At 47.0% G+C, this 18,070-nt stretch overlaps 1 protein-coding gene across 4 annotated transcripts in view; it reads left to right on the forward strand.

Annotated features, from left to right (window-relative positions):
* Window positions 1-18,070, forward strand: part of CCDC57 (coiled-coil domain containing 57) — a 130,217-nt gene that overhangs the window by 71,196 nt on the left and 40,951 nt on the right. For 3 of the 4 annotated variants that reach the window (XR_012154777.1, XM_073310540.1, XM_073310541.1), the window contains exons 14-15: window positions 11,615-11,843; window positions 13,684-13,820. Coding sequence is in view for 3 of the 4 variants with exons in the window: in XM_073310540.1 (XP_073166641.1) it covers window positions 11,615-11,843; window positions 13,684-13,820 (366 nt within the window). In the remaining variant the exon portion in view is untranslated. Of the gene's footprint in view, window positions 1-2,934; window positions 3,082-4,764; window positions 6,229-11,614; window positions 11,844-13,683; window positions 13,821-18,070 lie in introns of those variants that run through there. The other variant, XM_073310543.1, reaches the window with a different exon arrangement.

The raw sequence follows: 18,070 nt of genomic DNA on the forward strand, positions 1-18,070 counted from the left end.
AGAAATACAATCTTTGAAATGAAATCTTATAGTTTCTTCTTCGTCCTATTAACCCTGAAACTCGATCCACGTAGCTGGTCCGAGTGTTGGTAGCACTTCTGGATTCTGCAGCTTCTTTGTAAATTAATTCAGCTCTGGGGTCCACATGAGGGCAATCTTCTTATTTTCTATTGGGTACTGATTGTCAGGGCACTCTGATTTCAGCTTATTTTATCTGCTGCTTCCATTGATATCCAATAGATGGCGATAGTGTATAAGAAATTTCTTCCATATTTCTCTGAGTTGGAGGGTTTTCATGTTTGATCAGTTTCAAAAATTGCATGTCAGGATTAGCACACATTATTAATTGGAATTCCATCCCTCTCCTATTTTTAAGCAATTTCTCTTAATATTTCAAAGTTATACCCTGGTTATGTGATTATATCTTTCAATACCAGATAACCCAGGAGATCCCTTTCTGTTCTATGTAATATTCTTTTTCTCCTTGTGCTGCACAGTTCTTGCCACTTCTGTAGTGCAACAATCATATAGAAAGAAAACAAAAAATATTCCTTATAGTCTTTTAATTTAGTGGACATAGTCCATACATTCTTTGGTTGTATAAGCATTTCACATCTTTTAGGGCTTACAGTGGAACAGGACATGTTATCAACATACAGAAAGAGGGTTTAGAAAGAGGTACAGGTTCTAATTTGGGGTGAAGGACATACTGAAGAAACAAAGCACATGGTCAATACAAATGTATAGTTTATAATTTGGGGTGTAAACGTGAACTGGACTTCTTGGGACAACAAAGAAACTTTGTCCCAGTAACAAACACAGCAAGCTGTTTGTGATTGGTTTAAACTCTCAGCTTCCGGATTGCCCCTGAATTATTGTCACAGAATCAAGGCCAGGTTTCCCACCTAATCCTAAAGTCACTACCTAATGGCCTGGATGTTGGCTGACTGAGCACCATGGAAAAGAACTGTTCTTTGCATGGTCAGGAGATCTTAGAGCAGGAAATTGTCCTCAAGGAAAACCTGTTCTGCTAAGTGGAAAAGGTTCTCTATATGGGTGGCCCCAAACAGCCCAGAGCCAGTGCAGGCCTTGGTATCAAAGATTCTGGACTAACTGCAATTAAAATACACTGGACTCTTTCAGTTCAATTAAGGTCCATCTGGCAGCAATATTGGCATACTATCCACAGATACAATCACTCTCCATCTTCTCCCATCTAATGGTATACAAGTTCCTTAAGGCCTTTTGCATACATACCCATTGGTTAAGGACTCTGTTCCAGCATGGGACCGCAGTGCTATGTTTCATAGGTTTATGAAGTCCCCCTTTGATGCAGAGTACTCCATTCATCATCCTAATCTCAAAATGGTATTCCTGGTTTCCATTGCTTCATCCAGAAGAGTTGGAGAGCTCCAAGCACTCATGGCAGAATCCCCATATACCATATTTCACTGAGATAAAGTGGTCCTGAGACATGGTGCAAAATTCCTCCCCAAGGTGGTTTTGGAATTCCACTTGGACCAATCCTTCAGCCTAAGTGTATTCTTTTCCAAAGCCACATTCCACATAAGGGGAGAAGAAAGTTCACATCCAGGGCTGTTCAATACTATATGGACAGGACCAAGCCTTTCAGAATGTGCCCATGTCTTTTGTGGTTATTGCTGGCCAGTCTAAAGGCTTTCCCTAAGGCTTTCAAAATGAACCACACTTAGCTCTCTTTGCTATCAGCTGGATGATATACGTCTCCCATTGACCTTTCAAGCTCAGTGCACCAGAGCTCAAGCGGTATCTTCGTGCTTCCACAACATACCAATATTGGAAATTTGCAAAGCTGCTTTGTGGAGCAACCCACTCTTTATTTGTCAAGCATTACACACAGGACTTGACTGGAGAGCTGTATTCCAATCTTTATTCAACTGGTGCAGTGGATACATCTCTTGCCTGCCACCCTAAAGAGGATACTGCTTGCCAGTCACCTACAGTGGGAGCCACACTGTCACATACTTGAAGAAGACTGAACAGTTACTTACCCTACAATAACTGTGGTTCTTTGAGATGTTGTAGTCAGTGTGGATCCCATGACCCGCCCTCCCTCCTCATTCTTGGATTCCTCAGCTGAAATGGCTTCCAGTAGCAATGGAACTGAGTGAGGGTCGGGGGTGCACCACCCTTTATGCTCTTGCAGGGGAGCATGAGGAGTCACAGGGCAAATGTGTGACCTTTCCAGATATTGCTCGGGAAAAGATTCTGAGCTTGTGTGCATGGGATGCATACACACTTACAATGGGATCCATAATGACTACAACATCTCAAAGAACCAGAGTTGCTGTACGAAAGTAAATGTTCCTTTCAATCTAATAGGATTGAGTGATAACAATTCATAATTTACAGCCAAAAAAGGAGATTGTCAAATATCACTTGGGATAATCAGAGCCTGTTCAGTGTGATCAACAGAAACATTTGGATGTTCATTCTTCTTCAGAACCCTCAGTATCCAAGGGATATTAAACAGTGTTGTCTTTGAAATAATAGCAGTTTTCCTCAGTTTTATGGTTATAAATTGATTCACCTGTTTAGTTGCTTTAAAAGACTAAGGGCATGGCTACACTTGTGAGTTAGAGCGCATTAAAGCAGCCCAGTGCGCTCTAACTCACGATGCATCCACACTGGCAAGGCACATAGAGCGCTCCTGGTACTCCAACTCAGCCAGTGGAATAACATTTGCTGCGCCCCTGCTGGAGCGCTGTGGCGCCAGTGTGGACGCCCTGCTCTGTTAGTGCGCTCTGATCGGCCTCCAGAAGTATCCCACAATGCCTGTTCTAGCCACTCTGGTCATCACTTTGAACTCTACTGCCCTGCCCTCAGGTGACCAATCGTCAGACCCGCCCTTTAAATTCTCTGGGAATTTTGAAAATCCCCTTCCTGTTTGCTCAGCCAGGCGTGGAGTGCTCTCAGCACATCTTTCCAGGTGACCGTGCCTCCACACGCCAGGCGATCACCAGTATGGAGCAATGGCGAGGTGCTGGACCTCATCAGTGTTTGGCAGAGTTCCCCACAATCTACCAAGAATATTTGTTGACGGTAGCTATCTATTTAATTTTTATTATTTGTTGATCACTAACATTGTGCTTAGTACTGTATATAAAGCGTAGACAGTGAGGCTTCTGCTTCAAGGAGTTTACAATCCATATAGACAAACAGTAGCGATTATTTGGATACAAATAGCACAGGGTGAGTGTGACATTCCCCTCTGGTGTTATCTGGACTGGTGATCTGCTAGGTCACTCCAATCCTTGACTCTGGGAGCCAGCCTTACCCTGCTCTGCTGTGAGAACCACCACTCCTGGGCTGTTCACACACAGCCTCTGGCATGTAAGCTGCTCCTTGGATTGTGCAATCAAATTACACTAGCCAATACCTCCGGTCCCAGATACAACCCTAGGAACCTCCATCTTGCAGTGTCCAGTTATGCCCACTGGACGTTACAAGCTTATATGAGTTCATCAATTTAACAAAGAAATTGATATGTACCAGACTTGTTCTTCCAAGGGCAGTCTCTGACATGCTTCAAACCAAACGCACTGTTCCAGATAGAATAAACAAACAGATTTATTAACTATAAAGACAGATTTTAAGTGATTATAAGTCAAAACATAACAAGTCAGATTTGGTCAAATGAAATAAAAGCAAAACGCATTCTCAGGGTATGTCTACACTACGGAATTAGGTCAAATTTATAGAAGTCGGTTTTTTAGAAATCGGTTTTATATATTCGAGTGTGTGTGTCCCCACAGAAAATGCTCTAAGTGCATTAAGTGCATTAACTCGGCGGAGTGCTTCCACAGTACCGTGGCTAGAGTTGACTTCCGGAGCGTTACACTGTGGGTGGCTATCCCACAGTTCCCGCAGTCTCCGCTGCCCATTGGAATTCTGGGTTGAGATCCCAATGCCTGATGGGGCTAAAACATTGTCGTGGGTGGTTCTGGGTACATATCGTCAGGCCCCCGTTCCCTCCCTCCCTCCATAAAAGCAAGGGCAGACAATCGTTTCGCGTCTTTTTTCCTGAGTTACCTGTGCAGACGCCATACCACGGCAAGCATGGAGCCCACTCAGGTAACCGTCACCGGATGTCTCCTGGGTGCTGGCAGACGCGGTACTGCATTGCTACAAAGTAGCAGCAACCCCTTGCCTTGTGGCAGCAGACAGTGCAATACGACTGGTAGCCGTCATCGTCATGTCCGAGGTGCTCCTGGCCACGTCGGCCAGGAGCGCCTGGGCAGACATGGGCGCAGGGACTAAATTTGGAGTGACTTGACCAGGTCATTCTCCTGCAGTCAGTCCTATTGAACTGTCTTATGGTGAGCAGGCAGGCGATACGGATTGCTAACAGACCTATTGCATCATCTTCTGCTGGGCAGCCATGAGATGTGGATGGCATGCAGTCCTTCTGCACCATCTGCTGCCAGCCAAAGATGTAAAAGATAGATGGAGTGGATCAAAACAAGAAATAGACCAGATTTGTTTTGTACTCATTTGCTTCCCCCCTCCCCCGTCTAGGGGACTCATTCCTCTAGGTCACACTGCAGTCACTCACAGAGAAGGTGCAGCAAGGTAAATCTAGCCATGTATCAATCAGAGGCCAGACTAACCTCCTTGTTCCAATAAGAACAATAACTTAGGTGCACCATTTTTAATTGGAACCCTCTGTGAACTCCTGCCTGAAATACTCCTTGATGTAAAGCCACCCCTTTTGTTGATTTTTAGCTCCCTGAAGCCAACCCTGTAAGCCGTGTCATCTGTCGCCCCTCCCTCCGTCAGAGCAACAGCAGACAATCGTTCCGCGCCTTTTTTCTGTGCGGACACCATACCAAGGCAAGCATGGAGGCCGCTCAGCTCACTTTGGCAATTAGGAGCACATTAAACACCACACACATTATCCAGCAGTATATGCAGTACCAGAACCTGGCAGAGTGATACCGGGCGAGGAGGCGACGTCAGCGCGGTCACGTGAGTGATCAGGACATAGACACAGATTTTTCTGAAAGCATGGGCCCTGCCAATGCATGCATCATGGTGCTGTGGAACTCCGATTCTGGGCTCGGGAAACAAGCACAGACTGGTGGGACCACATAGTGTTGCAGGTCTGGGATGATTCCCAGTGGGTGCGAAACTTTCGCATGCGTAAGGGCACTTTCATGGAACTTTGTGACTTGCTTTCCCCTGCCCTGAAGCGCATGAATACCAAGATGAGAGCAGCCCTCACAGTTGAGAAGCGAGTGGCGATAGCCCTGTGGAAGCTTGCAACGCCAGGCAGCTACCGGTCAGTTGGGAATCAATTTGGAGTGGGCAAATCTACTGTGGGGGCTGCTGTGATGCAAGTAGCCCACGCAATCAAAGATCTGCTGATATCAAGGGTAGTGACCCTGGGAAATGTGCAGGTCATAGTGGATGGCTTTGCTGCAATGGGATTCCCTAACTGTGGTGGGGCCATAGACGGAAACTATATCCCTATCTTGGCACCGGAGCACCAAGCCGGTGAGTACATAAACCACAAGGGGTACTTTTCAATAGTGCTGCAAGCTCTGGTGGACCACAAGGGATGTTTCACCAACATCAACGTGGGATGGCCGGGAAAGGTACATGACGCTCGCATCTTCAGGAACTCTGGTCTGTTTCAAAGCTGCAGGAAGGGACTTTATTCCCAGACCAGAAAATAACTGTTGGGAATGTTGAAATGCCTATATGTATCCTTGGGGACCCAGCCTACCCCTTAATGCCATGGCTCATGAAGCCGTACATAGGCAGCCTGGACAGTAGTCAGGAGCTGTTCAACTACAGGCTGAGCAAGTGCAGCATGGTGGTAGAACGTGCATTTGGATGTTTAAAGGCACGCTGGCGCAGTTTACTGACTTGCTTAGACCTCAGCGAAACCAATACTCCCACTGTTATTACTGCTTGCTGTGTGCTCCACAATATCTGTGAGAGTAAGGGGGAGACATTTATGGCGGGCTGGGAGGTTGAGGCAAATCGCCTGGCTTCTGGTTACACGCAGCCAGACACCAGGGTGGTTAGAAGAGCACAGGAGGGCGCAGCACGCATCAAAGAAGCTTTGAAAACCAGTTTCATGACTGGCCAGGCTAAGGTGTGAAAGTTCTGTTTGTTTCTCCTTGATGAAACCCCCCGCCCCTTGGTTCACTCTACTTCCCTGTAAGCTAACCACCCTCCCCTCCTCCCTTCAATCATTGCTTGCAGAGGCAATAAAGTCATTGTTGCTTCACATTCATGCATTCTTTATTTATTCATCACACAAATAGGGGGATGACTACCAAGGTAGCCCAGGAGGGGTGGTAGAGGAGGGAAGGAAAATGCCACAGAGCACTTTAAAAGTTTACAACTTTAAAATTTATTGAATGCCAGCCTTCTTTTTTTTGGGCAATCCTCTGTGGTGGAGTGGCTGGTTGGCCGGTGGCCCTCCCACCGCGTTCTTGGGCTTCTCGGTGTGGAGGCTATGGAACTTGGGGAGGAGGGTGGTTGGTTACACAGGGTCTGTAGTGGCAGTCTGTGCTCCAGCTGCCTTTGCTGCAGCTCAACCATACATTGGAGCATACTGGTTTGGTCCTCCAGCAGCCTCAGCATTGAATCCTGCCTCCTCTCATCACGCTGCCACCACATTTGAGCTTCAGCCCGCCGCCTACTCTCTTCAGTCCACAACTTACTCTCTTCAGCCCGCCACCTCTCCTCCCGGTCATTTTGTGCTTTCCTGCACTCTGACATTATTTGCCTCCACGCATTCGTCTGTGCTCTGTCAGTGTGGGAGGACAGCATGAACTCAGAGAACATTTCATCACGAGTGCGTTTTTTTTCTTTCTAATCTTCACTAGCCTCTGGGAAGGAGAAGATCCTGTGATCATTGAAACACATGCAGCTGGTGCAGGAAAAAAAAGGGACAGCGGTATTTAAAAAGACACATTTTATAAAACAGTGGCTACACTCTTTCAGGGTAAACCTTGTTGTTAACATTACATACATGGCACATGTGCTTTCATTACAAGGTCGCATTTTGCCTCCCACCACCGCGTGGCTACCCCCTCAACCCTCCCCTCTCCCCATGGCTAACAGCGGGAAACATTTCTGTTCAGCCACAGGCGAACAGCCCAGCAGGAACGGGTTCCTCTGAGTGTCCCCTGAAGAAAAGCACTATTTCAACCAGGTGACCATGAATGATATCTCACTCTCCTGAGGATAACACAGAGAGATAAAGAACGGATGTTGTTTGAACGCCAGCAAACATACACTGCAATGCTTTGTTGTACAATGATTCCCAAGTACATGTTACTGGCCTGGAGTGGTAAAGCGTCCTACCATGAAGGACGCAATAAGGCTGCCCTCCCCAGAAACCTTTTGCAAAGGCTTTGGGAATACATCCAGGAGAGCCGCAAATGCCAGGGCAAAGTAATCCTTTCACATGCTTGCTTTTAAACCATGTATAGTATTTTAAAAGGTACACTCACTGGAGGTCCCTTCTCCACCTGCTGGGTCCAGGAGGCAGCCTTGGGTGGGTTCGGGGGGTACTGGCTCCAGGTCCAGAGTGAGAAACAGTTCCTGGCTGTCGGGAAAACCGGTTTCTCCGCTTGCTTGCTGTGAGCTATCTACAACCTCATCATCATCATCATCTTCTTCATCCCCAAAACCTGCTTCTGTGTTGCCTCCATCTCCGTTGAAGGAGTCAAACAACACGGCTGGGGTAGTGGTGGCTGAACCCCCTAAAATGGCATGCAGCTCATCATAGAAGCGGCATGTTTGGGGCTCTAACTCGGAGTGGCCTCTCTGGTTTTCTGGTAGGCTTGCCTCAGCTCCTTAAGTTTCACGCAGCACTGGTTCAGGTCCCTGTTATGGCCTCTGTCCTTCATGCCCTGGGAGATTTTGACAAAGGTTTTGGCATTTTGAAAACTGGAACGGAGTTCTGATAGCACGGATTCCTCTCCCCATACAGTGATCAGATCCCGTACCTCCCATTCAGTCCATGCTGGAGCTCTTTTGCGATTCTGGGACTCCATCATGGTCACCTCTGCTGATGAGCTCTGCATGGTCACCTGCAGCTTGCCACGCTGGCCAAACAGGAAATGAGATTCAAAAGTTCGCAGTTCTTTTCCTGTCTACCTGGCCAGGGCATCTGAGTTGAGAGTGCTGTCCAGAGCGGTCACAATGGAGCACTCTGGGATAGCTCCCAGAGGCCAATACCGTCGAATTGTGTCCACAGTACCCCAAATTCGACCCAGCAAGGCTGATTTAAGCGCTAATCCACTTGTCAGAGGTGGAGTAAGGAAATTGATTTTAAGAGCCCTTTAAGTCGAAATAAAGGGCTTCATCGTGTGGACGGGTGCAGGTTTACATCGATTTAACGCTGCTAAATTCGACCTAAAGTCCTAGTGTAGACCAGGGCTAAGCTGATCTTAACACTGTCAATGCCCTTACAAACCTAGATGCTTCTCACCACAGGCTGGCTGATTGCCCTTCAGCCAGGCTCTCCCCTTTGATCAATGCTTCAGTTGCTGGGTGGTGATGTCTATAGATGGAGGTGGAAGAGAGAGAAAGAGCAAAGCAAACGTCTCTCCCTTTTATCATGTTGTTTCTTCCCTCTTGGCTTTGCGCCCCCCCCCCTTCAGAGTCAGGTGAGCATTACCTCATCACAGTCCCAAACTGACCAAAGAAAGGAGGGTGACTCACTCGAAAGTCCAACAGGTCCTTTGTTGTTGCCTAGGCCAGTGTCCTTTGTTCCTGTGAGGCTGGGCTGGGTTTGTCCCATACATGCCCTGATGAGGTGTGAACTGTCCCTCTGCTTCTGGAGAGTTTTTGCCTGGGCTTGCTTTAAGCCACAAGGACACATTTTCAGCCTCATAACTACATACATGAAATTTCAACCTATAACATTACCATAACAACAATGCTCAGTACATCATGAGGCTTCCGAAGACACCTGACCTGAAAACTTTGCATTATATACCGCACAATTATATTATAAGGATGAACATGGGGGTGCTGGGTGTTCCCCCGAGATACAGAATGTCACAGTGAGCAGATGTGAATTCCACACACAGTGCTACAGCAGTAATTTTTTATTTAGATTTACATTTCGTACAATTAAATAACAGCAGTTCTTGGGTGGCACACTAACAGTAATAGACTTTATGGGGTAAAATGTTTTCTTCGGAGAAAGAGGAAATCCACTGCTCCAGGTTAGGATGGAGTTCCACATGTAAGAGGTATCTGCCCATCCATCTGCATACCAGTGGGTCTCTCCTTTGGTGGTTCTTTCTGTTTCCTTCTACCCTTGGGGTATTTTTTCCTTCATCTTTTTCATTGCCTTCTCTCATCCCACCCCCTCATTCCTCTTCTTTGGGATCTCAAAATAATGGAATTGGCATGGGTGTTAGGAGCACGGAATTTCTGAGTTCTATTCCTAACTCTCCCACTCACATGCTATGTGCAAAGCTTGAGAAAATCACTCTCTTTCTGTGTGTCAGTTCTTCGAGTACTTGCTCATGTCGATTCCAAGTAGGTGTATGTGCACTGCGTGTACAGTCGCTAGAAAGTTTTTCCCCTAACGGTACCTGTTGGGTTGGCTCAGGCGCCCCCTGGAGTCGCACCTTCATGGCACTGCATATAGAGCCCTGCCGACCTGCCGCCTCTCCGGTTCCTTCTTACCGTCAGTGATGGTCGTTGGAGTGTTCTTTTCTCTTTCGTTTTCGAACAATCCTCTAGTGTACTCGTAGTTCCTACCTGTAAATAGTTTCAATAGTTAGTTAATAGTTTTTAGTAGAGTGTAGTGTAATGTTTGAACCCCCTCCCCTTGTTAGCTGGGGATCTCTTCCCTGTTCCCTTCCCCTGCCCGGGGCCAGGGCATGCCTTGGTCCCAGGGGATTAAGCCTTATAGGGTCTGCCAAAAGCTGATGCCAAAGAGCGACCCACACACATCCTGCTAAAAGTGCCTGGGGGAATTGCAGCAGACTGATAGGTGTAAGATTTGCAGAGGATTCTGCCACTGCACTAAGAAGGAAAGAGACAACAGGCTAAAACTGTTGCTGATGGAGGCAGCCCTGTGGCTGCAGAGTCGAGCCCCATGGACCCAGCACCGGGTACTTTGGCATCAGTGCTTAGTCCACCAGCTTCAATCAGGGATGCTGTGGCACTGAGGAAGGACTCTGGGGTCAGAGACCCTCAGCATCATCACTCCCTAGCACCGAAGACTTCCTTGCATGCGGAAACCCAGCACTGCTCGCAGTTGCCGGTGCCTCTCAAAAAGCACAGGTAGACAGACAGAGGGCGCTCACCTGCTTGAATAACTGAGCATGAGCCTGCTAGCGGAGTGCGACCCAAGCCAGGCCACTCTGTCTTGTCCGTGCCTGATGCAGTACCATTGACTCCGGGCCTGCAGAAGGGTCCATTGATCCAGCACCAGTGGAAGAGGATCAAGTGGAGGACTTAGAACTCCCCTCCACGCCAGAGATCTTTGAGGCAGCCACAGACCTCATACCTCTAACGGGCCTGCGCTCTCCCGACCAACGCGAGAGGTCATCAGTCCCAAAGCCTCTGGCACAGCGAAGACCTCTGCTGCCATCAAGAGGCAAGCCAGAGATGATGCAGCACCACTCGCCTCCCCCTGGCACCAATCCCCGGCACCGTCAGGCACCCCGCCACCATGGTCTCCGCACTTGGACTCCTCAGCTTCAGAGTCAGAAGCGGAGTCTTATATATCTAGAAAGAGCCAGCACTGAGCAGAATGGCATCTTCAGAGGTCGGAAATGGGACAATCCTTCCCACCCATGCCGTGGCCAGCGCAGTGGCCCTTTTGGACCCCATGGGCATACCACCAGTCCCAGGTGTCCTTTTCACGGCAATCTCTTTCAGTCGCCCCAGATGGATGAGTCCCGTCCCAGGCCAGAGAGCTCTCTCGCGGTGCTGACGTCAGCACCGCTACCGGATCTGCAGTCGGCACCGCAGATGGCACAGTGGTTGGCACCAAGATGGGCGCAGATACCAACGACTGGGCGCGCATTGAGTCCGGGAAGCCAGACAAACAGGAAGGTCCCTTACCAGCCCAAGTCTCCTCCTCTTCCTCACCCAATGAGGCAGTGGCAGGAACATCCTTGGCGCCTGCCCCAGCTGATAGTAGAGCCCACCAGGAGCTCCTCAGAAGAGTGGCCCAGAATCTGGGGCTCCAGATGGAGGAGGTTACTGAGGTCTCAGACCCTACGGTGGACATCTTATCCCTCACGGTCCCCACCAGGGTAGCGCTTTCCCTTATTAAAACAATACAAGAGACCACTAAGACCCTGTGGCAGACTCTGGCCTCTTTAACCCCCACAGCGAAAGGGGTCAAAAGATGATTATTTGGGCCCTGGTTGAATTTACACCGTAGTCTACGTTGCTAATGGAAATACCAAAAATGGGCTCCAGTATTGGCTTCAGTTGAAAGTGTTACCATTCAACTGTTTTGTTTTGTTGTTGTTGTTTTTTTGGTGGGCAGGGACAACCAACTTCTAAGTAAAATAGTTTGTATCCTACCCTTATCCTTAAATTAACGGAACTTTTATGCTGTCTCTTTCCCTTTCAGGATGCAGTGATTAAAGGGCTTCAAGAAGAGATTGTAGATCTCAGACAACAATTATCAGGGGTGGGGTCAGGCGATGGCCCCCAGCAGTGTATGAATTGCTCCACACAGGAAATGCAGAATAAACTGAAGGAAGCAGTGAGAAAGATCACTATTCTGAGCCAAGAAAAGCAGCAACTAATTGAAATGGGAAACAAACTTCGAGCAGAACTTGGTGAAGTATCAAAGAAAGGTAAATTCATTCTATATAAGGCTTTTATTCCTGATGGGAGAGTAAATCACAGGGATTTGAGACGGAGAGAGCCAGATGGGTTTGTCCATACTTACCGGTGGATCAATGAGTGACGATTGATGCATCGGTGGTCAATTTAACGGGTCTAGTGAAGACTCGCTAAATCAATGCAGATTGCTCTCCCGTCGACTCCACCGGATCAAGAAGAGTAGGGGGAGTTGATGGGAGAGCGTCTCCCATCAACATCGCATAGTGTGGACCTTGTGGTAAGTAGATCTAAGCTATGTCGATTTGAGTTACGCTATTCATGTAACTCAAATTGCATAGCTTAGATTGAATTTCCCCTGTAGTGTGGACAAGGCCTAATGTGAAAGTAAAGTGCGGGGAATAGGCTGATCCTTAAGACAGTGCATTTCTGTTCCTAATGTGAGAATTAGGTGCTAGTGCAGGGGTGGGCAAACTTTTTGGCCCAAGGGCCACATCTGGGAATAGAAATTGTATGGTGGGCCATGAATACTCAGAAAATTGGGGTTGGAGTGTGGGAGGGGATGAGGGCTCTGGCTGGGGGTGGGGGCTCTGAGGTAGGGCCAGAAATTAGGAGTTCAGGGTGCAGGAAGAGGCTCCGGGCTGGGGTGGGGGAGTCGGGTGTGGGGGGAGGGAGAGTGAGGGCTTCAGCTGGGGGGTGTGAACTCTGGGGTGGGGCTGGGGATGAGGGGTTTGGGGTGCAGGAGGATGCTCTGGGCTGGAATCGAGGGGTTTGGAGGGCAGGAGGGGGATCACGGCTGGGGCAGGGGGTTGGAGTACGGGAAGGGGTGCAGGGTCCAGCTAGGGGTGCGGGCTCTGGGGTGAGGCTGGGAATGAGGGGTTTGGGGTGCAGGAGGGTGCTCCGGGCTGGGATTGAGGGGTTTGGAGGGTGGGAGTGGGATCAGCGCTGCAGGGAGTTGGGGCATGGGGAGAGGCTCAGGGGTGCAGGCTCCGAGCAACGCTTACCTCAAGCAGCTCCCGGTAGCAGCGTCATGTCCCTTCTCTGGCTCCTACGTGGAGGCACAGCCAGGTGGCTCTGCATGCTGCCCTGTCTGCAGGCACTGCTCCTGCAGCTCCTTTTGGAGCGCCAGAGGGGGCCATTGGAGCGGGACCATTGGAGCACACAGGAGCCAGAGGGGGGCCATGCTGCGGCTTCCGGGAGCTGCATGGAGCAGCCCCCAACCCTGCTCTCCGGCTGGAGTGCCAGAGAGGGCCAAGCCCCAAACCCCAATCCCCAGTGGGAGCTCGCAGGTCGGCTTAAAATGGCTCACGGGCCGGATCCGGCCCACAGGCCATAGTTTGCCCACCCCTGTGCTAGTGGTTGAAAACAAGTTTGTCCCTAATGCAGAAGGTGTTGGGCTAAAACATGACAAAGAGTTTGCCAGTCAGTAACTCTTGGATATGGAGATATTCAGTAAAGACCAGCCTAGTGCTAAAGTGTCAGTGGGAACTTTGTATAAGAGTGAAAATTTGTTTCTGTATTTATAAAGAGGTTATTCGTCTTATGGAATCATTGTTTGATTCTCATGGAAGAGGAGAAGAAAGCAGAATAACCTTATCATCAAATAAACTTAAGATGAATTTTGAGGTCATGTGAGAGAATTTCATTGTAGAGATTTTAATTCTACTGGAAAAAGGGTTGAAAAAAATCACCTGTAGGAAAAGATATTTCTAGGCCAGTTCTGACACGGCTTTGTGTCCCTATGCAATGAGAGGCTGACATGTTCTGTAACTAAATGAAGGGGAAATTTTCTTTTAGTTAAGAGTGACAATATAGAAAATTCCCTCTTCATAATTTATTTTCTCTCCTTTTTAGGACTTCAGCATTACATTAGCTCTAAACAGTGCCCTGTCCATACTGTCTATGGTGCTCTGTATCCTAAAGAGCTTGCCAATGAAGCACAGCATCGACTCTCAGCTTTAGAGCATCTACAGTACCAGCTTACAACACGGGTAATGATATATCCTCCATAAAACTAGGTTTTTGATCAGATTATTGAGACACTGTGCTAAACCCATATTTTCAGTTGCATATAACTTTTCCCAGAATCTTCTTGGATTGAAATTTCTCATGCTAGATCTCAGCCGAGAAGCATTTTTGGATCATTGTGAACATCCATTTGGCTGACTTTGAGTTAACTAAACCTAGAGAGGAGGGGAAATGTTTTTCACCTAAGAAACTTTCAGATTCATTTCTATATTACTATATTAAAATTTCAGTCCTAAATGAGGAGTATGTCTGTCTTTAAGAAATTTAGATTTAAAATGACAATTGTGGTCCATTTAACCTTTATTATTGGTGATATCAAAGCCAAAAAGAACCTAGTGTCACTTTCAATTTCCAGTCTGAGTTTGCAGTGTTGGCAGTTCGAAAAAAATAGTTTCTACTTGTAAACTGCATGAATTTGATGGATAATCCCTGAGAAATAACAAGTGTGGAATCTTTCAAAGCTCTTCTTACCATGTCACTTTTCTAGAATAAAACTGCACTGTAAATCCTGCCCTCTCAGCCTAAAAAATTACATGTCCTGTATTACTCTTATCCAGCACCATCTTAATCATGCTGGTTTCACTGTGGTGGATTCTGCTCACTTGTGTTTTAACACAAAACATGTTGTCACTTGCCCACTTAAAAGATACCGGACTGAATGCAAAGTCTGATTGCTACCTCTTAGCCTGAACCCTTCTATCCCCTAGCTAGCCCTACAGCGTTCTTATTTTCTCCTTAGTGGTATGTTTTTTTAAATTTGTGATCTTTAGATCACACACACAATTCAAATTTCTTGACCACTTCTTGACTTTTACCTACCAGAATAAAGTAAGTCCCCCAGAGTCCAGAAAATTTGAAGTAGCTGACTAGGGAGCTATTTCACAAGTTGTTACTAGGCTTCCTTGACGAGGGGTGAGTCCATAGGTATGTACCTCCTGGGTTGTGTCTACTTTGGCTGAGGATGTTGGCTAATACTTGTTTCTCTTCTTTCAGTGAAGAATGGGTCCTCAAGTTGTTCTCTGGATGATTCCTTGAAAGCACCCATGTGCTTTTTGCAAATACTGCAAAAAATCCAAAATGCAACATTTTTCATATTTTAAAATGCATAATGAAAATTAATTTGTTTCTGTAAGAAATTAGAATGATAAAATCATTATTTTTTGGGTTCAAGGGACATTTTGCAGTTAAGTTTCCAAAATTGGATTATTTTTGAAAATGCAAAAGTCTTGATTTTTTAAAAAATTTCCTTAATTTTTTCCCCAACAATGGGTCCTGTACTACTATGTGACAGTGACACTCCGTGACACTCTGTATGTATAGAGTCCTGCACTTAGGACGGAAGAACCCCATGTACCGCTACAGACTAGGGATCGAATGTCTCGGCAGCAGTTCTGCAGAAAAGGACCTAGGGGTGACAGTGGATGAGAAGCTGGATATGAGTCAACAGTGTGCCGTTGTTGCCAAGAAGGCCAATGGCATTTTGGGTTGTATAAGTAGGGGCATTGCCAGCAGATCGAGGGACGTGATTGTTCCCCTCTATTGGACATTGGTGAGGCCTCATCTGGAGTACTGTGTCCAGTTTTGGGGTCCCACACTACAAGAAGGATGTGGAGAAATTGGAGAGAGTCCAGTGAAGGGCAACAAAAATGATTAGGGGTCTGGAACACATGACTTATGAGGAGAAGCTGAGGGAACTGGGATTGTTTAGTCTGCGGAAGAGAAGAATGAGGGGGGATTTGATAGCTGCTTTCAACTACCTGAAAGGGGGTTCCAAAGAGGATGGATCTAGACTGTTCTCAGTGGTAGCTGATGACAGAACAAGGAGTAATCGTCTCAAGTTGCAGTGGGGGAGGTTTAGATTGGATATTAGGAAAAACTTTTTCACTAGGAGGGTGGTGAAACACTGGAATGCGTTACCTAGGGAGGTGGTGGAATCTCCTTCCTTAGATATTTTTAAGGTCAGGCTTGACAAAGCCCTGGCTGGGATGATTTAGTTGGAGATCTGTCCTGCTTTGAGCAGGGGGTTGGACTAGATGACCTCCTGAGGTCCCTTCCAACCCTGATATTCTATGATTCTATGAGTCTATCTGGCCTCTCAGTCCTCATCCTCAAAGTAAACCTGCACAACACCTTCAAAAGATGAGCCTAGGAGTTTGAATTAATAACTTTGCTAGACACTAAAAATCATGGACTCAATAAGGACAGTAGATTGATGGCTCATTACAGCAATCTGTAACCCAGAAACCCTACTTTATCTTATGACTGCAGAGTTGTTGACTGCCCACTTCACCTTGAATGGTCTCTTGCAACATACATTAACTTCTTATGCTTAACAATCTGTTCAGCTTGTATTTAGCAATGACACTCTGAGTACCTTTCCCAGATCTGAGGAAGACTTCTGTTGTAAGCTTAACAGTTTGTCTCTTTCACCAACAGAAGTTGATCCCATAAAAGATATTATCTTACCCACCTTGTCTCTCTAGTTTCCCCATGTCAGAAAAACTCTTCCAGGGAATTAAAGCAACAAAACTGTCTCACTTGCCAAAAATAAATAAATAAAAATTTGAAATATTCCAAGTTTTCAGCTGCTTGGCCTAGAAGGGCAAAACATCCAAAAGCAAAGCCAAGGAAGAACAATATAGTCACATAATGGCTGCACTCATCACTCTGGCCCCAAATTACCATGCCCTCCCTCAAAGTAACAAAGATCTCTGTCATGTTTACTGACAAACTATGTTTAATTAAGGATGTAGACGGAAGACTAGAATGCAAGTGGCACAAAGTTCACTCTCAATCCATCCACCAACAGCCATATGCTTTTCCAGTAACAATCAAAGGGAATTGTCGTCATAGCTTCAAAATCATGGTTGGCAGAGCTGTTGCAAACCTATGACTGTTAGTAAGCTGCACTCCAGCTGCTTAAAGTGCTTGGGGGAAACTCATGTGAGGGGACAAATGCCATATCTGTCCAGACTTCAGATCCTGCACTTAAAAGGACAGAGACATTAGGCTGAAGGTTGTCCTCATGGAAGCCGCCCTCAGATAAGTCTCAGAGCCAAGCTGCTCTGATTCAGCACTGAGTACTTTGGCATTGGTGCAAAGTGCTCCCTGGCACCGAGCTCATTCTGCAGAGGTGCTGGAACTAGGGGTGCTGGGGGTGCTGCTGTACCCCATGGCTTGAAGTGGTTTCCAGTTTGGTTCAATGGCTTTCAGCATCCTCCGCCCCCAACTATAAAAATTGTGCCAGCACCCCTGGAGGTTGTGGAAAGAGTTTGGGAGGAATTATTAGGAGTGGAGTTTTGGCCATTGACAAGGGGTGGGCATCTTGAGCACACCCCCTTGTGGCCCTACTAGTGCATTGCACTCAGCACCCCCTTGGGTTCTTTCAATCAAAAACCCGTACCTCCTTCCTGGGATCTGATTTATTACAATTTTCTACAAAGGATAACTTGCTTGTTCGTTGCCCCAGGTGACCCAGCACTGGATCCCTAGAAAAGACCTGGTCAGCTGTTCATGCTAATTCAGAAAGTTATTACCTCTCTACTTAAATAGGAGTGCTCAGCTCTCCTCCTTGGGGCTGGGTTATAATTTAGCCAGCTGAGAAGTCTTAGCCAGCTGCTTCCTCAGCTGGCTCCTTTTTCCTCAATTAATCTTCAGGCTAAGAGGATCCAGCAGGCAGCTCTCTCTTCCTGGTTTCTGCCCTGTTATGATGGAATAGCTAGCATATATGCTAGTCCCCATCTCAGATCCAGCTCATTCCCAATTGACTGGGTGTGAGGGGAGCCTGGCCACACCCTCTCTCCAAGGCTTCTGGCTCCAGGCCCCTAAAGATACAGTGATGGGATTTCATCCCAGGCACCATTCATTCCTGGGACTGCTTCCTCTCTATCTATATCCCCCTTAGGTCCTTATATGGAATATTTCAAACCTTTACAGGTCCATGTCATGTAGTGGGGTGGGCCGACCACTACATGCTACTGCGTGTGCAGGGCAAACTACCCCGTCATAGCAATACTGATCTTCTGGGTATATAACATAGTTTAATTTCCTACTTCATAATATCTCTATTTCTTGTGTATTACTGTAAGCACTAGACACATAAAACTCACCTGTAAATACAGTCTTTCCAGAGGCTCCGGAAACACATTGCAGGTTATCTGTAGATGCGTGTGTTAAATGAAATGTGCAATAATTTGGGCTGGCTTCTTTTCAT

This window comes from Lepidochelys kempii, chromosome 14 (assembly GCF_965140265.1).
Source record: "Lepidochelys kempii isolate rLepKem1 chromosome 14, rLepKem1.hap2, whole genome shotgun sequence".
Taxonomy (NCBI): domain Eukaryota; kingdom Metazoa; phylum Chordata; order Testudines; family Cheloniidae; genus Lepidochelys; species Lepidochelys kempii.